We start from the raw sequence: 19,033 nt of genomic DNA on the forward strand, positions 1-19,033 counted from the left end.
AGGAGCCTTGAGACTGCCCTGGGGCAATTTCCCTTCCAGCACCAATCAACGCACCAATGACAAAGACTCATCTTTAAAGTCTCCTCTCGCCCTTTTATGACTCCCTAAGTTCCTTTTTTCTCCTCACCTTGGACCGTCGACTATAATACAAGAAATACACCGAGTGTGTACACCAGAGACAACCTTTGATTAAATAACCCCAAAGGGGGAAAACGCTTTAAGACTTGTTTTCATCTGTAATTTAAAGTGCTGCAGGTGCTGGAAGTCTTTTTTGCTTTCATTGTGATTTCTGGTCCATTGCTTCTTTTTATTTTCTTTAATTACAAAGTCATGACCTCAAAGGGCAAAAGTTCTAACATTATCAAATATGTGGAAATAGCCCTCCTGAAATCAACCCAAGAAATTACAGTCAGCAGCTAGGTAGAGCTACAGGCCTCATTACTGTTTTCATATGAATCCAAATGGACCATTTTCAGACATATACACAAGTGTTTCTTTTACCATATATGTACAGGATTATGGGAATGTTGGAAATAGGAAATGCAATAAACTGACAGAGCCTTTAACGATTCTGGAGATATCTTCAAAACAGCTTTTAGTGTTAAACCACTTTCCCACCAGAGAGTTGCAGATAATGGTTGCACCTGAGAGGCATAAACGGGCACTATTTTACAGAGAGGAAGAAGCTGAACTTAAAGATAGCATTAAGGCTCTGAGAAGAAATAAAATCTTTAAGTAATACGGCGACAAAAATGTATATTGTGGACCTTTTAATGCATGTCAGAACTGGGTGTCCTGTCATGGCTCGCTTTTCATTCTTCCATTTGCATCCATGTAATGGACCTGAGCGTGCATTACTTGCCCCAAGTTCACATAAATGGCATGTAAATACTACAATTCTTGCTATTTTACCAATTGATATGAATGTACAGCAATATTCACTGATTACTGATATATATATATACCGGCCAATCACATGGCAGCAATAAATTTAGGCATGCAGACAGGGTCAAGGTGACCTGCTGAAATTCAAAGTGATCATCAGAACGGGGAAAGGGTGATTTAAGTGACTTTGAACGTGGCATGGTCCTTGGTGCTAGATGCTGCTGATATACGGGGATTTTTCCGGCACAGCATTCTCTGGAGTTTAGAGAGATGGTCTGAAAAAGAGAAAATATCCAGTGAAAGGCAGTCGTCTGGGCAAAAATGCCTTGTTGATGTCAGAGGAGAAAAGCGAGACTGCTTCCAGCTCATAAAGAAGCTAAACTAACTCAATTTATAACCAAGGTATGGAGAATAGCATCTCTGAATGCAGAAAACAGAACATTGAAGCAGCTTGGCTACAGCAGCAAAGGACCACCCCAAGTCCCACTCCTGGCAGCTAAGAACAGAACAATCTCCTATTGGACAATAGGAGGGTGGACAGAAAAATGTTGCCTGGTACGAATTTTAGTCTAAACAACATGAAAGCAGGAATACATGCTGCTTTGTATCCACAATCCAGGCTGCTGTTGGTGTATTGGTGGTGGGGATATTTCCTTTAGCACACTTTGGGCCCAGGTTAGTAACTGAGCAGTGTTTAAACACCAAAGACTAAATCTCATTGCTGCACGTGGCCAGACCTTTAGGACCACAGTGTACCATCTTCTGGTGGCTACTTCCAGCAGGATAACGTATCATGATACAAAGCTCACATCACTTCAGACTGGTGAGGATTGTTTCCGGCCTCTTGTGGAATAGATGCCACAAAGCATATAGACAGTTCTGAAAGCAAAGATGGGGTTTTACACATTATTAGCTAGGATATCACTGAGTGATCCCTCCTCACTTTGAAGCCTCAAGATTAGCATTTTTGCCATCACCACATTTGACTTTTGGACCCAATATCTGGGCAAGAGTGATAAGCACCATATTAGAGGTTCAGTTCAATGTCTCTAATTAGGGGAGATGAGCCCTAAGACATAATCCTGACTTTCTGTTCTAACAAAATCCCCATTGCTAGTCATTATGAAGAAGAAAATTAGCCACAGAGACCAAAATTATCTCTGTAGCATGCTGTAACAGCATGACTGACTCACTTGCTTTTGGAGTCAGCCTCTAGTGGCCATTAGAGGAACTGCAGCTTTTGTTTTTCCAGCCCTGGAGGTTGCTGCTTGCTTTTCACACATAAATAGTGCATGAGAACTATGTCAAAAGTATGCACTCCAGTAGCGGTGTTGGATCCCAGCATGCAATGTGTGAAAGACAGGAAACACGATGGAACAATCACAAGTCAATCCCATGGCCCACATAGAGACAGAAGCAGCTTTCACTCACACATTCACACATTTATTATTCATGTGGTATATCCCTGTTAAACTGAAGCATTTTCAAGTAAATCTCATACAAAGCACACTTTCAACAAGCACTTCCATTTTTCTAGAACATGTAATTGAACTTAACTATCCAGCAAGGACACCGATAATACTGATAGGATGTCAAAGACACGCAAATGTGACATTTCAATAAGAAATTTAATACATATGAGAATACAAGGAGACTCAGAATGGTGTCAGCACACAGCGGTTCGGGATTCTGTGTTATGTAAGAGTAAAGTTTGAAAATTTTGCGGTTTTGGAAACAGTGGACCACAGTAAGATCTCATATCTTGGGCTTGTATTTGAGTTTGTTTGTTTTTTTGTGTGTTAGGATGCCGGGGTCGTTGACCCAGTGTTTTGAGTTTATTATATCATTTATCATTTCTAGTCTTTGGTTTCTTTGTTAGAGTTCTATCTTATGGTTTATGTCTCTGTGTCTGCCCTGGTCCCACGTCTCTGTTCCCTCTGTTGCAGTGCCTGCCTGTGAGTCTATGTCTGTAAGTTCAGTCTGTGTTATGTTTCCTGTTTTACTTTGAAAGTCCTTGTCTCATGTAAATGCTTCTGGTTGTGCTTCCTTTGTCTCGTTAGGCCTGATTTGCTCCAGTTGTGTTTCCCTCCTGTTACCCATTCCCCGATTACTCCTCTGTGTATTTAAGCCCTGTGTTTCAGTTTGTCTGTGTTGTGATCTACCGTTTACGATGCTGTGTGTTCTGTCTGTTTGCCTGAGTTTGGTTTTTGGAGTCTCAGTTTTGTTACATTTTTTGAGTTCAGCATTAAAGCTGTTTTGAGTTCACGTCTGTCTCCGGAGTCTGCACTTTGGGTCCTTTTCCTGCTTGCACACAGCCGCTCCTTAACATTTTGCCTGACTTGCTCTTACAAGAACGAAGATGTTGTTAAATTGGTAAGACATGTGTGGGAATTTCCTCAGCTCACTAATATCAAAACAAATATCCCTAGATTTTTTACATATTGATTTCAGCTTTGTCAGTTATAAACATTGGACCTTTATTACCTTGTTTTTGTAGGTTTTATTGGACCAACAATGAATGCAAACAGTACATGAAAATTATAGTCCTCGGTCCTTCGGTGAAAGAAAGCAGCCACGGCTGAAACCTTATTTCAACAAACAATTTGGATATTAAAATTCCCGCTCCCTGCCTGTAATGGCTCAGAACCTGCAATTATACAGAAAATAGAAAATATTCTAACCCCGGTGGCGATCATTATCCTCAAACCGCAACGAAAAAGAAAAGACAGTGTGTTGGTAAAGTGTAAAAGCAAGGTTCATGCTGAGCTAGGTTTAAATTCCAAAAACTAAATCTTTAAAACTTTAAACAAAATAAATCAGGGGATAGACAGCCTTTTTTTGAGGTTTCAGTTGGAAAAAACACACAAAAATAAATGAAAAATGACTACAAATTCACGTCAGAGGATCAGACGAGGGACATGTGATCAAAAAGACAGAAAACACTTGTTTTTTTTACTGTGTGTGTGTGTGTGTGTGTCTCTTTCACTTTCTTGCACCTGTGTAGTAGAGTCAAGGGTTTTTGTGAAGCCCATTGTGTCACATTCTGTCCACGGTCAGACTGCAATAGTCTGGATACAAAGAAAGTGACAAATCAGCAGCTGCAAAAAGCCCACAGGTGTGTGTAGCAATGCTAAAACAAGCGTGGTGCGACGTGCCAGTTCCATTAGCAGAGAAATGTGGTTGCTTTCAACACAGCAAGCCTTCTCCAAACCCCAATGCCTCTTCACCTCCTCGTCCCCCTGTTTCCTCACAAATTCACCTCAGTATTTTAGCACTTCTGCCCCCCCCCCAAAACCTTCACATGCATTATTCACGCTCATGTTCGTGGACTTTCTCCCATCTTGTGCTTGATCAATAAAACATACCTGTGTGCTTGCTCCCTACACCCCTCAATCCTCTTGTCTCGCTCCCAGAGCGAAATCCTTGAGTCCCCGCTGAGGTGATAAAACAGGATGGCCTTTTCAAAGTGGGAGAAAATGACTACAATCCAGGCCATCTCTCACCAGCGTGAGTTGCGTCTCTAATTTGGTTAGCAAAAGGAAGTCCTTGTATTTGTCACACACTTAGAGAAACCAACCTTTTGTCATGTTCCTGGGTCTGTTGACCCAGCGTTTTAAGTTTTAGTTTATTTGCATTTTGTTTATGTTTAAGTTCATTAGATTAGCAAAGTTCATTTGGTTATTCGACTCCTTGTGTTTTCTTCCCCTGTATTTAAGTTTCCCTCACCCTTTGTGTTTCGTGCTGTGTGTCTTATGTTATCAGGTTTGTATTATGTCTGTCTCGTGTTTCCTGTTTTATTTTGAAGGAGTCGTGTGTTCTTTGTTCATTGTATGTAGTTTCACTTCCCTTGTCCTGTCATTAGGCTCATGTCAGTCAGCTGTTCCTCCATGTGTTCCCATTTCCCCTAATCACCTCCTGTGTATTTAGGTCCTCTGTTTTCAGTGTGTCATTGTCAGGTCGTCAGTTGTCCACGCCATGCTTCCAAGTTTCATGTCAAGGTTGTTCTTGTTGTTTGTTTAGTTCTCCCAGTTTAGGTTAATGTTAGTTTTACTTCAGTTTGCCTTGCCCTTTGATTGTACCTTTTTTACCAGCCATATTAAACAGCTCGCTTTTTGTTAACATTCAAGTTTTGTTCCCTGTTCCTTGGAGTCTGTATTTTGGGTCCACTCTTCACAATACATACAGTCTTCCTCCGCCAGACTCTGACACCTTTATCTAAGTTTCCTCCAAGAAAGAGGAGGCACAATCCAAAATATTCTATCACCAGAGAACAAAGTAAGATAAATGAAGTTTAACTTCAGGCTGTTAAATTCTTAAAAATGCAAATCCAAAACAGACTAATATGATGCAGCACAGGGTGTCTTTTGTCCCCTCACTCCCAACTGGTGGTAGCAGACGGTTGCAGATGGAGGTTTCTTCCTGTTAAAAGGGAGTTTTTCCTTCCCATTGTGACCAAGTGCAAGACTGTTGGGGTTTTCTCTGTACTATTGAATGTTTTTGCCTAAAATGGCTCAGAACCTCCAACCATACAGAAACTAGAAAGTATTCTAACCTTGGTGGTGATCATTATCCTCAAACTGCAAAGAAAAAGAAAACTGACAGAGTGAAAAACTAAAGCTTTAAAAATTAATAATTAAATAAAACAGGCGTTTTTTGTTTTAGGGTTTGTTTTGTTTGTTTTTAAGAATATAGTGCACGTTGAGGCAACTCTTGTTCTGCTCTGGTGCTATATAAATAAAACTGAATTGAATTAAATGTTCTGCGTGCCAGATGTTAAAATGTGTTGCATCAAAGTGTTAAAAAAAAACAAAAAAACTCCACGATTACGTGATTTGATTAGGATCCTCTGTATCTCACATCGGCATTCATTCACCCAAACATTACACCTACATATGATCTTGCTCCAAAACCATAAGAAATAACCTGCTGCTGCATTATCCTCCACTCCTCTGAGAGGCTCTCCATTTGCTTTTCTATTTTAGAATCTGGCTGCAGGGGGAGATGCTACTTCTGGCCCAATCATGGCCCACTTTCACTCGCTGGCTCACAGCTGATGTTCCAGTTCATCCACATTCCTACAGGGGATGATAATAGTAAGATAATCGAGCAGTAATTAGGTAACACTTAGCGTCAACTCACTGTGATGTATTACTTGACTCTGGGGTACAAAAGTGATGTTGAGGCACCGACTAATGAAAAAAAAAGTCATTATTATATAATTTCTGTGCCAGTTCATGATTCATGAAGAAAGTGGTGAGTTTGATGAGTCACAGATATTTATGAATAAATCAGAACCTCCTCATTTTTTAATACTGCTCTCTGATCGCTGATTTTTATTTACACATCTTTGCTAGAAATTCAGCGACTCCTTACTAACATTTATTATTGATGCTAACTCGTCTAGTGTATTTGTGTGTGTGTGTGTTATCATTTTAAAGTGCTTCTCGCTGTCTGTGATGTTGCCTGCCTCACATTTGAGCCTCATACCTGCCAGACATTTCCACTTCACTATGACAGCAGTCCCAGTTGGCCAGGGTGCCTAGACCTTTTTTTTCCCCCACAGCAGCATCTCATCACAGCAAAAGCACAGGTGTAACTGATAATATTAAAAATGACTGCATTTCATTTCATTGAGCCTGTTCCAGCGTCTTAGTATTGTGTATGCTGGCTCTGTGTCACAGCTCTCCGAGACACTCGATGGAACTGATCCACCATGAATGAAATTTGCTCACCTGTGCTTTCCCAGCTGGCCCAATTGAAAATAGCTGTCATGGAAAAGAAAAAGGCGAATATAACAAATTTAACTGATTCACTGGAAAGACGGCACTTATTATAGTATTTCATTGAAAATTACTGATTTAATCTACTACGTGTATCTGATATTTTCCCTTATCATGAAGGGGTTGGCTTATATTTAATAAAAACAACTTAACTGCAGCCGCTGAAAGCTCATAACTGTATCTGGATATTGTGCATCATGGCTCACTGTCATGGCTCATTGGGAAACAGATATGTAGTAAGCCAATTACATGGCAGCAACTCAGTGCATTTAGCCACGCAGACATGGCCAATGTGCTGATGTTCAAATCAAGCAAGAGACTCTGAACATGGCATGTTTGCTGGTGTTGGGCTGGTCTGAGTCAGCGAAGAACAGGTGACTGATGCTCCAGTTTGCTGTGGCTCTCCAAAGCTGGGCAACAGAAGGTTGGAAAAAGGTTACCTATGAGTCTCTATTTCTGTTGCCACGTTCAGATAAAAGAGTCAGTTGACCCAGTGCAAACATCATAAAAGCGTGGATCTATCCTGGCTTGTATCAATGGTTCAGGCTGGTGGGGGATGTAATGGTGAGGGCATTTTCTTGGCAAAGTTATTGCCCCTTAAATGTTTAAATATTTCACCCTAACTGAGTGTCACGGCTCATCAAGTCCATCCCTTCGTGACTAAAGTGTATCCATCTTCTGATTCCAGCAGGATGTTATCACTAAGCTCAAACTGGTTTCTTGAACATGGCAGTGAGTTCCCTGTACTCCCTGTAAATGGGCTCCACACTCAGATCTCAATCCAACAGAGCACTTTTCAGATGTGGTGAGAGATCAAATCTGCAGCAGCTCTGTGATGCTATCGTGTCAACATGAGCCAAAATCTCAGAGGAATGTTTGAAGGACCATGACGAATGCGTGTCATGAAGAATTAATGCAGTCGTGAAGGGAACCTAGTATAAGCAAGGTGTACCTAATGAAGTGGCTGATGAGCGAATACACTTGACTATGTGAGCATGTTAACATCTGCATCATTCCACATGTAGTAGTGTCTCTGTGTATTGTGATTTGTGATCATACAGTATGCATTATCCTATTGTGTAACACAGGGTTTTTGACTCATTGAGACGACTTTAAAAAGGCTTCAAATTCTAAATAATTCCAAGTATTTATTCCCATCTTGTGCTTCAGTGAACAAAATCTGTGTGGTCAGACTTTAAACCAGCCATGTGAGGTAAAAAGTTTGACCTGGCAAACTCCCCTGCATGTGGTCATCAATCAAACTCTGGCTGGGGTCCTTTAAATCGCCACTGATCAACTGACATACCAGATTGCAGCGCAGTTTGTAAGCAGCAGAAAATAACTTTGGCTTCAGTAATTTTTTCTTTACATTTCTCAAGCTGAGAGTGAGAAAATACAAACCACACAGCACTGACTATTTTAATACTGCTCCAATTGCTTTTCCACAATGTGGGCTTTTTGTAAACTCTGGTTTACAATCCAGAACAACTCTTCCTCTCTTTATGCTGAATTGTGATGCCAGCACTGATAATACTGTCCCGGTGCATTAAAAGGACACGGCAGAAGTCTGGCGAGTGGCGACAAATGAAGAGCTGGGGGGTTTCTGCACAGAAGAATATATGTCCCTCACATTGTAAAATGTCATTTTTTAAAAAGCAGTTTAAATAATTTACGTATTTCATTAGCAGACATTTGTGTTTGGTAAATAATATCAGATTACAAAGAAATGCACAGTATTTCTATTCATTTAGCTCCCTGTTAAGTCCAAAATTGAATTTAAAAACCTTCTCTTAACATACACGGTCTTGAATAATTAGGCCTTATCATATCTTAATGGCCTCATAGTATTTTATTATCCAAACAGAGCACTTCACTCTCAGAGGCAGAGTATTTAAAAGTAAAATGGAAGGCAGAGCCTTCATCTTTCAGGCCCCTCTTTGGAAATAGCTCCCAGTTTGGATTGGGGAGACAGACACACTCTCTTTTAGGATTAATGTTGAAACATTTCTTTTAGATAAAACTTATAGTTACGACTGGACTCTGAATTATCCCTCAGTTACTCTGCAATGGCTGCTGGGGGTGTTTCTTCTTTACTCTTGTTACTACTCTCATATGTTCACACAGCACTCTGCACTTAAACATTAGTTGTTTGCTCGCTTCCCTAGTGTGTTTTTTTTGTCCCGCCTCTTACCCATCCCCCACCCTGAGCCTGGTCCTTCCTCTTAAAAGGGAGTTTTTCTTTCCTGCTATTTCAAAGTGCAAGCCCACTGGGGGTCATCTGATTGTTGGGGCTTTTCTCTCTTTATCTTATGACAAAGTGCCTTGACTTGACTGCTGTTGTGATTTGGTGCTATATAAATAGAACAGAATTGAATTTGTGACAAATACAGTAACAGGAGCATAGATTGACTAACGTAAGTGGATTTTCTAGTTTTCTCTTGTTCCTTGAACACAGTGGATGTTACAGACAGCAGGGAGCTTGGAAATGTCTAAATGATTGTCTTTGAACAGAAAGATCAAATATAATTTAGCTTCCAGTTTAAAGAATTTGCTGAGATTCCCATTTCAGAACCACACATCTTTGAAGCACTTCTTTATTTTAGTTATTTATTTTTAACCTGTGTCAGAAGATAAATTGGAGACGGCACAGACTGCCAGTGGCCCACCAAAAAAATCCTGCAGTGAGGTCAGACGACAGAATCAATATAAGATGAACCAAAAACAAACTTTTCCTCTGTCGCAAGCGGTTAAAACTTTCTTCATGTCGCTCTGTGGCTTAAAATGTGTCTCAGCTTCACTTCCTGTTGTTCACATATTAAGATGATGTGGTTCAGAGATCATTTACATAAAGGTTTGGCATACTTAGCTGATGAGCAGAGCACCTTCAGGTTTTTGAGTACTGCCTTCCATCTGATATAAACGTTTAAGGAGACCCTTGAGCTGAGTGCAAGCAGGCTCACATGCACAATTTAAGGCAGATGTTAAACTTTTATATACCCTTAAGTGAGAAGGGGTCACAGCTTTTGTCACAAAAAATAATTCCTAGACATGAATTCATAGAATTCTGTTTAGACTGCAGCACCTCGATGAGTGCATGGACGAAAATGAAAATGTGTGCAGACATTTAAGATTCCCGGTGGAGAAGTCATGCCAGCTTTGATGCTTCCACAGCGTTTCTCCTAATGCCCCAGTTTGCTGACATGTCTTGACAAAAATGTTGAAATGTGAATGAGCAGTCGCGTCCTTCTCGGGTTGAATAATAAAGCAGAAATCAGAAAGTCAGTCAATCAGTGGAGGGCTAAAGCTGCTGAAAACTCAGCCTTCTTAGGGTTTTCTGGAGTTTTTCTTTTTTATTGTTGTTGTTGTTGTACAATTTGGTTGCAGCCATGAACACAAAGCCAACGCCACAGGAAGCTGTGTGATTCTTGTTTGTCTCCCTGCTGTTGAGCGAGTGCACGACTACTACCAGATTACAATCTCCGCATGGTTATCAGAGAAAATCGGTGTTATCAGACACTTGCCTCCAGTCAACTAAAAATAAATAAATAAACTGAAAAAAAAAGAAAAAGATTTGCTGCCTAATGTAGGGCACCTCAATTTGAATATTTCATGCAGTACACCCGAGCATCAAAACCAGTCCCATCTGAAGTTAACGCGATTAGAGGCACTGCATCATTAACACAATCGGGCGGAAATGATTGTGCAGGGCGTGCATTAGTGGTCTCAAGAACAGTTTTCCATCAAATTTTATCTTCAGTGTAATTTCACGGCGTAAGCTGTGCTCATTTCTGCCTCTAATTTAAGAAAGAGATGGCTGCTCTTATCACTAGTACACAGAGGAGCACTCATCGTTCCTTTTGAGTTGGGCTATCATGTGTTCCGTGCATTTGCCTGAAATCTTCACATCACCCTGTCAGCGTTCGCACACGTCTCCATCTTCCTACGCAATTACGGATAATTGTGGTATTGGAAAGGCAAGAGAGGAAAGCAACACTGCAATCTTCTAGTAATCCAATTCCACAATAGTTCTGCAGGGTGTAAAAAATCTAAAAGTATTAGTGCACTTTTTTTTTTTCTTCCCAGCAACACAATGAGAAATTATTTCAGTATTTTGACATTTGAAATTTTTCAAAATTACACCTGGAAGGAATTCATTTCGTATTCCGGCAAACAAGATACCTTGGGCCTGGACTGGGATGTAAGACGGAAATGCTGAAAGGACAAAGAACAAAACAGCTCTGATCACAAGCTTGCAGAAAGGAGACAACAAACGGGGCACGACAGCCCCTCAGCTGCAGCAGGACAGGAATGGCAATAATAAATTATGTGCCAGAAAGTAGGGGCTCCCTGCCAGGGTCGAAAGCATTAACCATGCTGTTTAGAGTCCATAAAATAGTCCAGTTGTGCGCTGGAGGGGGAAACACGTTTATCTGGGGACAGTGTGGAGTCCCGCTTGCTTGAATCTGTGACAAAGACATCAGGCTTTTTTTGGAGACACGAGTAACCACAATATGAAAGGCAGCTGGTGCAAAAACGTGCAGAGCTGTCAAAGGAAAATCACACGAAAATGTTTTGGTGGTTTCAAACTGGGTTTCAAACTCAGGTGCAGTGCAGAGTTTCCCGACCTGAGGCTGGAAAAGTGTAGGCGGAGAGGTATTGGCAGCGGGAATGAAAAGGTTCACATGTTTAAGTTTGACTAACAAGAAGGGACACCTCCATTATCACTTCTTACTATTTTTCAATGAACTTTTCTCTTGTGAGAACCCAAATTTGTAGATCATTGAACTGCTGCATCATAAAGTCTGAAGAATCTGACCGGGACGTCTGTGTAGAACATTTGCTGTCATTTCTACAGAAACCTCACGTGTTCTTTCAAGAGACAATCCTGACATAATTCTCCATCCAACTATTAGTGGCAGTTATCAGGTCTACCGCCTAATGCAACATCATTAGTGCCTTAAAGACTTTAGACACCGCCTGAAGATATATGCCGTTATTGTTCATAATTCTTAGGCAGCAAATCTCAAGAATTAGTTATATTTATTTTATTTTTCCCCCACCCTGAGTTAGAAATCTTCACTTGCGTGCAACAAATTCACCAGTTTTATTCCTGCCTTTAATCAAACTATGACACTCAGGAGTCTGCTGAAGCTCTCTGGGAGGGATGTTTTGAAGCCGGGGGCACCGACATCAAAGACTCAGTCACTTTTGGCACCGGGAATGGCCGGGGGGGGGGGCCTCTCTAGCTCTGGCTCAGTGGGATTAAGAGCGGCCATATGTAGCTGGGGGAAAGACCAAGCGGAGGTGCGAAAAACCTCTCAGTGAAAAGAGTCAGCCCTCCGAAACAGAGCTGCAGGGCTCCTCTCTGAGTACACTTGTTTAGAATCAGCAGATAACCACATGTCAAAAAATCTGAAATGAAATTATCTCTTTGAGCCTCCCAGCTGCTCCAGCAAAGCTGCAAGTTTATGATATGAGAGTGCAGATGTAATGGACAGTTGCCAGAGGTGGTTCTACATGATTGACTTTCACCCATTTAAAGGAGAGTGTGATACGTGAAAGAATATCACCCATCAGTGATGGGCAGTGCCTTGCAGGAGGCCTTGTATGCAGCTTGAAACCCATCATCGGGTTAGAAAGAGTACATGAAGGGAGAAAGGGCTAACAAGCCACATACATGTTTCTTTTGGTTATTTTTTCTGCTGCGTATTGCTTGGTGTTATTTATAGTAATTTGAGTTCAGAGTTCACAGACGAGCCTTCAAAATAGAATTAGTGGAACTTTTCTCAGAAAAAGAAAAACAGCTGCTGTTGTTCTAAAACTAAAATCATTAGCTGAAAGATGCCAGAACCTGCTCAGAGCTTTAAGGTCAACATGATAAACACATGGGTTAATCATCACAAGCAGCTCTTTTTATGTTACACACCAGTATGCTAATCGTTTCTGCTGTGGACGTAACATATTTAACAGTGCCGCTTTAAGGTTGTGTCTTTTGTAGTTGAAGAGCTGATTTTAGCGTGCATGTTAGGAAAGGATAAAAATGTCTTCCTTTGGGTTTTATGAAGACATCTCTAAATCCAAATGTATTTGATTTACAAGTCTGAGGTCAACACAGTGATGTTAGCCTACTGATTCTCCTCTGCTTTAACTATGATGCAGTGCTGCTGGGTGGCAAAGGAAGCAGTCTTTTGTGCAGCGTATGACACAGTAGACGTGCCATAGAAGAAAAAGCACCGACCCACTTAATAGCATTAGGGTCATATCAGCCTCAATCCAGCACAAGGCTTCTGCTGGACTGTCTCAGATTTGCATAAAAATGTATGCAAATCAAATTTATGACAGAAAAATCTCTTTTTTTAACAAAATAATTCCACTAGAGGTTTGAGTGATAGCAGCGCAGGTTAATCCTGACTGTACAAAGTTGTAATCATATTTAAATACAACCCCAGGTGAAGAACAACACATGACACATTGCACCATGTCATTAATTATTTAACAAACACTTAGATCCAGCTTTAGCAGCCATGATCATTTTCTTTATGCCTTTATCAGTTTTTCGCATCATTGTTGGGGAATTTTGGCTCACTCTTATCTTTACAAAGCTACTTCAGATGGTTAAGATTTGCAGGAATTCATTTAATCACAGTTCTCTTAAAGTTCCATCAAAGTGTTTTAATCAGGTTGGACTTTGAGTTCATAGCTGGCTCAATGACTGGAAAGTTCCCAGGTCCTGTGGCTCCAAACAAGCCCAAATCATCACCCCTCCATCACCGTGCTTGACAGTTGATATGAAGTGTTTGTGCTGATATGCTGCGTTCGGTTTTCTCCACACTAGCCACTGTCCATCATAGTCAAATGTCTCCAATTTGGCCTTGTTCGTCCAAAAGGACACTGCATCAAACATCTTATGATATTTGTTCAGATGCAATTATTTTTTTCAGAGAAAAGGCTTTGTTCTGGCAACACAACAAAGCCGCTACTTGTTCAGTCTTTCGCTAATTGTATTCTCATGAATTTAACAGGCTAACTGAGGTCTGAGTCTGAGAGCTCTTAGGTTTTTTTTTGCAGTTTCTCTGAACATTGCACAGTTTGACCTTAGAGTGAATTTGCACTTCTGGGAAGACTGGCTGCGGCCTTAAATTGTTTCCACTTGTGAATAAAATCTTGCTCACTGCAGAATGATGGACTTCAAATTGTTTAGAAGCGCCCTCATAACCCTTCCCAGATTGATGGGAAGCAGCACATGCTTCTCTAAGATCACTGCTGCCGTCTTTCCTTCTTGACATTATGTTAAGATACACCCAAACACTCCAATCCAGGAAACTGCTAACACGTCTCCTTTCTTAAAGGCGCTCACATAGCTGATGATCAGTTAATAAGAGACATTTAATTAGCAGCACCTGGCTCCAACTGACCTCCTTTACTTGGTTTCTCACACGGCACTTCTGAATTTTGGATGAATTTTTGTTAAATAAGTCATGGCATGGTGTGGTATGTCATGTGCGGTTGTTCATCTGAAGTTGTTTTTACATAATTTATGTTTGAATGTGCCCTGATACATCAAACCTTAGAAGTGAAGGAGTGTGTGCTTTCTTTCTGTGGAAACGGGGTGAACTTGCTGTCAAAACATGCAAAGCCATCGTACGTAGTCATGCTTTCAGTTTTATGGTTTAATGGTGACAGATTTCCAAAACTCTTAAATGTGTTTTAAGCGAGTAATTATGCAGGCTTTGTGGAAACAGCTAGGGGTTAAAGCCTCCATTATTTAATACAAACTGAGATGAAGTGAGACAGATTTTAGACATAAACAAATCATTAAAACTTGCATTCAGTTACTAAATACAATGAGCCATGGGGCTCTACACAGCCACCTTAAAGCGTTAGAGTCTTGGTTGTTTCAGGGGTTTTTTTTGCCCTGTTGTCTGAAAGGGATTAGCTGAGTTTTCAATGAAAAATGCATGGCGATGTTTTTTTTGGTTTTTTCGCTTGAACCTCAGGGCTGATTATTTCTTTTAGTCCTGAATATTTCATGTTATAAATGTATTTTAACATAACATGTGAAAGCAAGCAAGTTTGCAAAGGCTTAAAATATTTAAGATCAGACATAATAGTTCAGAATATATTTGTGTGTTTTAAACTTTTAGTGAGGGCTGACCGCTTTGTTAACATTCGGGTTGAGGATGGACACACCCCTGGAGATCTACAAGGGGAATTATTATTTAACGGTGGAACAAAACATTGGGTCAAAGCGCCACATTAACCATTTTAAAGCTTAATATCTTACAGCAATGTTGCCTGGAGTGCTTTTTTATAAACCTTGCATTAACATTAAGAATGAATGCTGTGATATACACGGTTACATAGGGGGCTGTCACTGTGTCCTGCTTTCTGGTATGTCCTTGGTAAGGCATCAGTGTAGTGTGTATACACACAACTTACAACATGTGACTTACACAAAATAAAAAGCAGCAGTACTCAGAGTGATATGAGTTTCCATCACAGAAAATTGAATCCCCCATCAGTGAAAACAGGTACAAATATTGAGTTGACGTATTATTTTTAATGTCTGCACTCTAATTTGATTTCTTTGTGACATGTACAGAGGTCTCCAGTGAACTCAGAGTACAGTGGGTGTGAAGATGGAGGCAGAAGCAGAGCAAAAATGCCTTTGGATGGTGACAGTGGGACAAAAATAGCTCAGGAGAATTGGCAGTGGACTTTCGCTGCCAGTCAGTGACCAGTTTCCTTCAAAATCTCAGTGGAGAGAATCATTTCTAAAAGGCTGGTGCGCACAGTCAGCCCAGCAGTATTTCCATCTGTAAGACCTTTGATACCTTCAACAGGAGACGCTGCTTTATTCCAATCTGACATTGTTTACTGAAGATGAAGAGGAATGTGCACACGACATAAATTAATGAGATGCTTGAGAATACAATGCACAGCAGCATTCTGAATTTCAGCAGGTCTGATAAAGAAACACAGATGAGACTCTGCGTGCTCGGTACACAAACAGATTTACTGTCCCAGAAACACTTTTTAAACCAATTTTTCTTTATTTTTTTTTTTTGGGGGGGGCAAGTTCACTGTGGCTGTGGCGCTGACAGTAGCGAGTCAGCATTAACTGCAAATAAAACCCAAGGAGCTGTATTAATTTGATGAACGAGGCTGACTGCAGAGATCGTAGAGGGCACCTTCTGGAAGAATATTAAATAGTTGTACATATAAAAACGGGAAAAGACTCAACTTTGCAACCTAAATAAAAACAGTGCCGCCTGAATAAAGAGGCTATAAAGTTGTACGTTAAGAGCCGTGCCAGCCGAGCAGTGACATTTTTAGATTCTTTACATAATTATAAGTATTTATACTGCACTATAAAACCCTCCATTTCAGGTAAAAAGTACTAGCAATGTGCACAATTAAGCAGCACTATCTATTAATCTCTGATATCCTGGTATTTTAGTCCCGGTCTCATGTTTTGTTTTAGTGTTGTTTGATGTGAAGCACTTTGTGATTCATCTTGAATCTGCTCTTTAAATACATTTAAAAACTCAGTTGAAGATATTATTATTTTATCTCAACTGATTATTTCTTATCGCTTTTTAACAAAACAATGAAATTAAAGAAATTGCATTTTCCCATTTTAAAAGCTGGAATCAAAACTGTTTGCATCATCAGCCCAATGCAATTTAATTAAAGCTTAGTTATTAAAGCTCAGAGCAGCAGGATCACAGCACTTTGGCTAAACTGTAGATAAACATGTCAAAATGATGCAGTTTAGTGCATGTAATGTTCAATATGGGTAGTTGAAGTTATTAGTATAATTGTGTTTTATCAGTTAGCACCAACCACAAATAACAGACAACGGGGATGTCTACATCTTTGCAAGTAAATGGCTCATATTAAACCTATCAGCTGCAGAGACTTTAGATTTGTTAATCCAGATGAGCTCCATGAAAAGCAAGAAGTTTAAACTAGTATGCAGAAGTCTTCATGAGTAACTCTAATTATTGACTTTTACATTAATTACTGACAGCGGTAACCTCGAGTGATGCAGTGCACCAAGGCTTGAGTTTGGACAACAATCAAGAACCGGAGATAAAGATGTGAAGAGTACTAAAGCAAAGTTTATTAGAATTAACAAAGAAAACATCACAAAGACAAAATATCTATAAATCTATCTTATTTTCTTTGTCATACAGCAAGTTTACTCCAGACTTGACGAATAAACTTGGGAACTGTAAAGCAGTCACATTTAAAAGGTGGGGTGTAGACAATCAGCTAACCTTAAACTGTCACAAACATCCCAGAGAACAGCTTCTGTGTGAGGAAAATCTCTGGATTTTTCCTGTTTATATTCCACACACACACACGCGCACTCGCACACACACAAACAAACGCACGCACTCAGACCAGTGTTTTCACTTCGGTCTTTCTGTTGTTCAGACAGGATGCTACGCACTTTGCCTGGAGACTCTCGTCTAAATGAAGAGTGCTACAGTCATCGTGTAGCACCTTCAGGGTCTCAACAGGTGACAAATTATTGAAGTCTGGCAGATGACCATGCGCACATTGTTTATTTATAATTATTTACATATCTGCAAAACAACCAAACCGTTCCCTTCGTCAGCGTCTTCACTACGCCTCGGGACCGTCCCCTCGCTCGCTCGGCGGGGCTCTCGATGCCACTGGAAACTAGTGGATCCTTGTCAGCTCCTCTACAATCTTAATCACCTCGTCCACTGTGGCTTCACGCTTCATGCCGCTGCCGTCATCGATCTGAAATTGAATGACAATTGGAGCTATGAGGCTCCAATACTGAGACAAACCCCCCCCCCCCAGTGCCACTCAGCCTCACTCCTTCACCTGCATTTATTATTTCACTTGAGTGGACATGAAATGATCTAAAAAGCTTCTGAAAAAAATTACTCAACGCTTAGTTTCTGCCAATTTTTTTATTTATCTATTATTATTATTATTTTTTATATGATTGCACTTAATCCGTGTCATTTTTTTCATCACTTTCTGCTGCCTGTAGAGGCTCTTGGGTTTTCCTGCTGTGAACCGAAACTTCTTTCTACTGGGATTTAAATGATGGGCTTTCAATGAAAGTGCAAGCAAACAACACAAAAGAACTGATTACATTTTTTTCTTGGACTATGTTTTTTTTTTTTTTGTCCGAAAATGACTAAAATGGATAAGGCTGGATTCCAGAGTCTTCTTTGGACAGAGTAAATGTGATGGCATCACTTGAGCTTCATAAAGCTGAGATTTTAATGGGCTTTTTAGCGTATTAAGATGCTAGGCTGCTGAAAAACAAAACAAGAAACTGTTAGTTGCAGGCTTAATTTTTTATATCAAATATGCAATCAGTTTTTAGTGTACCTATTTTTAGTTGCACAGAGACACCAGTGAGCAGCTAACATATTTTATTTTTATAGCAGTGATCCAACTTTAGCAGAACCCTGGCTTTAAACAGGCATCTCCTGGCAAACAAACCATCCAAATACTTTGGACTGTCTTTATTGGCTGCTCTCGGGAGGCAAACAGGGAACAGCCTTTGTTTATCAGCTAAAAGTGTAATTTTTTTTTTTAAATGCAGTAAGGCTAAGAAGACACACAAAGCAGTATATTGTTATTTGTTTATATGCCAAAATTTATTTTTCCACCTGTTCTGCTATGAATGTTATTTCCAGTTCCCAGTCAGCTAATAAAAACTGTCCAAAGAGTCATTCAAAGTTCAGCGTCGCTTTAAGCCAAAAAACCACAAATACAAACTGCATCCTTCTTCACCAGCTGCTCCGGTTTGACCTGTTGGCTTCTGTCAACCTCAGTTATTACACCAGCTTTCATATTTGTTTGTTCACTTGAAATTTACTAATAACAATATGCAACTATACTAGAGGGAATAACACTGAATTTACTTCAGTGATATAGATGCAAGTCCATCTCTGCACTCGAGCTGAGTACACATGCCATAGAGACGAGAGCTGTCTCACAAACCTAACACAAAGTATTTCTTTACACCAAAATGGCACTGCCTGCAAGATATCCAAAGCAATTCAAGTTCCTATTTTAAAAGTTATGATACAGCTGCACACCCGGGAACAAAGTGTAAAATTTCCCGAAGGAGCCTCAGACTTTCAAAACAACTGTGGAGAAAGAGCCTCCATATTACCGGCAGGTACGTGCTGGAGAAAGTGATGGAGGCAGGAACAGACAGGCTGTATGCTAAACACTAAACAGGCACGGGCCTGATGCCTCGCTGCTCTTTTGAACATAATACAACTTAAATATGAAAAGAGACGTGAAGACAGAGGTTTGGGAGACGGTTTAAGATTGGACTAGAGCTGCTATAAGACTGACGAGGC

At 40.3% G+C, this 19,033-nt stretch overlaps 1 protein-coding gene across 3 annotated transcripts in view; it reads right to left on the minus strand.

Moving 5' to 3' along the window:
* Positions 1 to 16,769: 16,769 nt before the first annotated feature.
* The window catches only part of ddb1 (damage-specific DNA binding protein 1), a 52,105-nt gene continuing 49,841 nt past the window's right edge, over positions 16,770 to 19,033 (minus strand). For all 3 annotated transcript variants that reach the window (XM_085459766.1, XM_085459746.1, XM_085459756.1), the window contains exon 27: positions 16,770 to 17,441. In XM_085459766.1, coding sequence (XP_085315892.1) covers positions 17,358 to 17,441 — 84 coding nt within the window. In that variant the 3' untranslated portion in view covers positions 16,770 to 17,357. The remainder of the gene's footprint in view (positions 17,442 to 19,033) is intronic.

The sequence above is a fragment of the Copadichromis virginalis genome, linkage group LG1 (genome assembly GCF_057382275.1).
Source record: "Copadichromis virginalis isolate Kocher_CV1m ecotype Utaka linkage group LG1, C_Virginalis_male_GT1.1, whole genome shotgun sequence".
In the NCBI taxonomy this organism is placed as follows: domain Eukaryota; kingdom Metazoa; phylum Chordata; class Actinopteri; order Cichliformes; family Cichlidae; genus Copadichromis; species Copadichromis virginalis.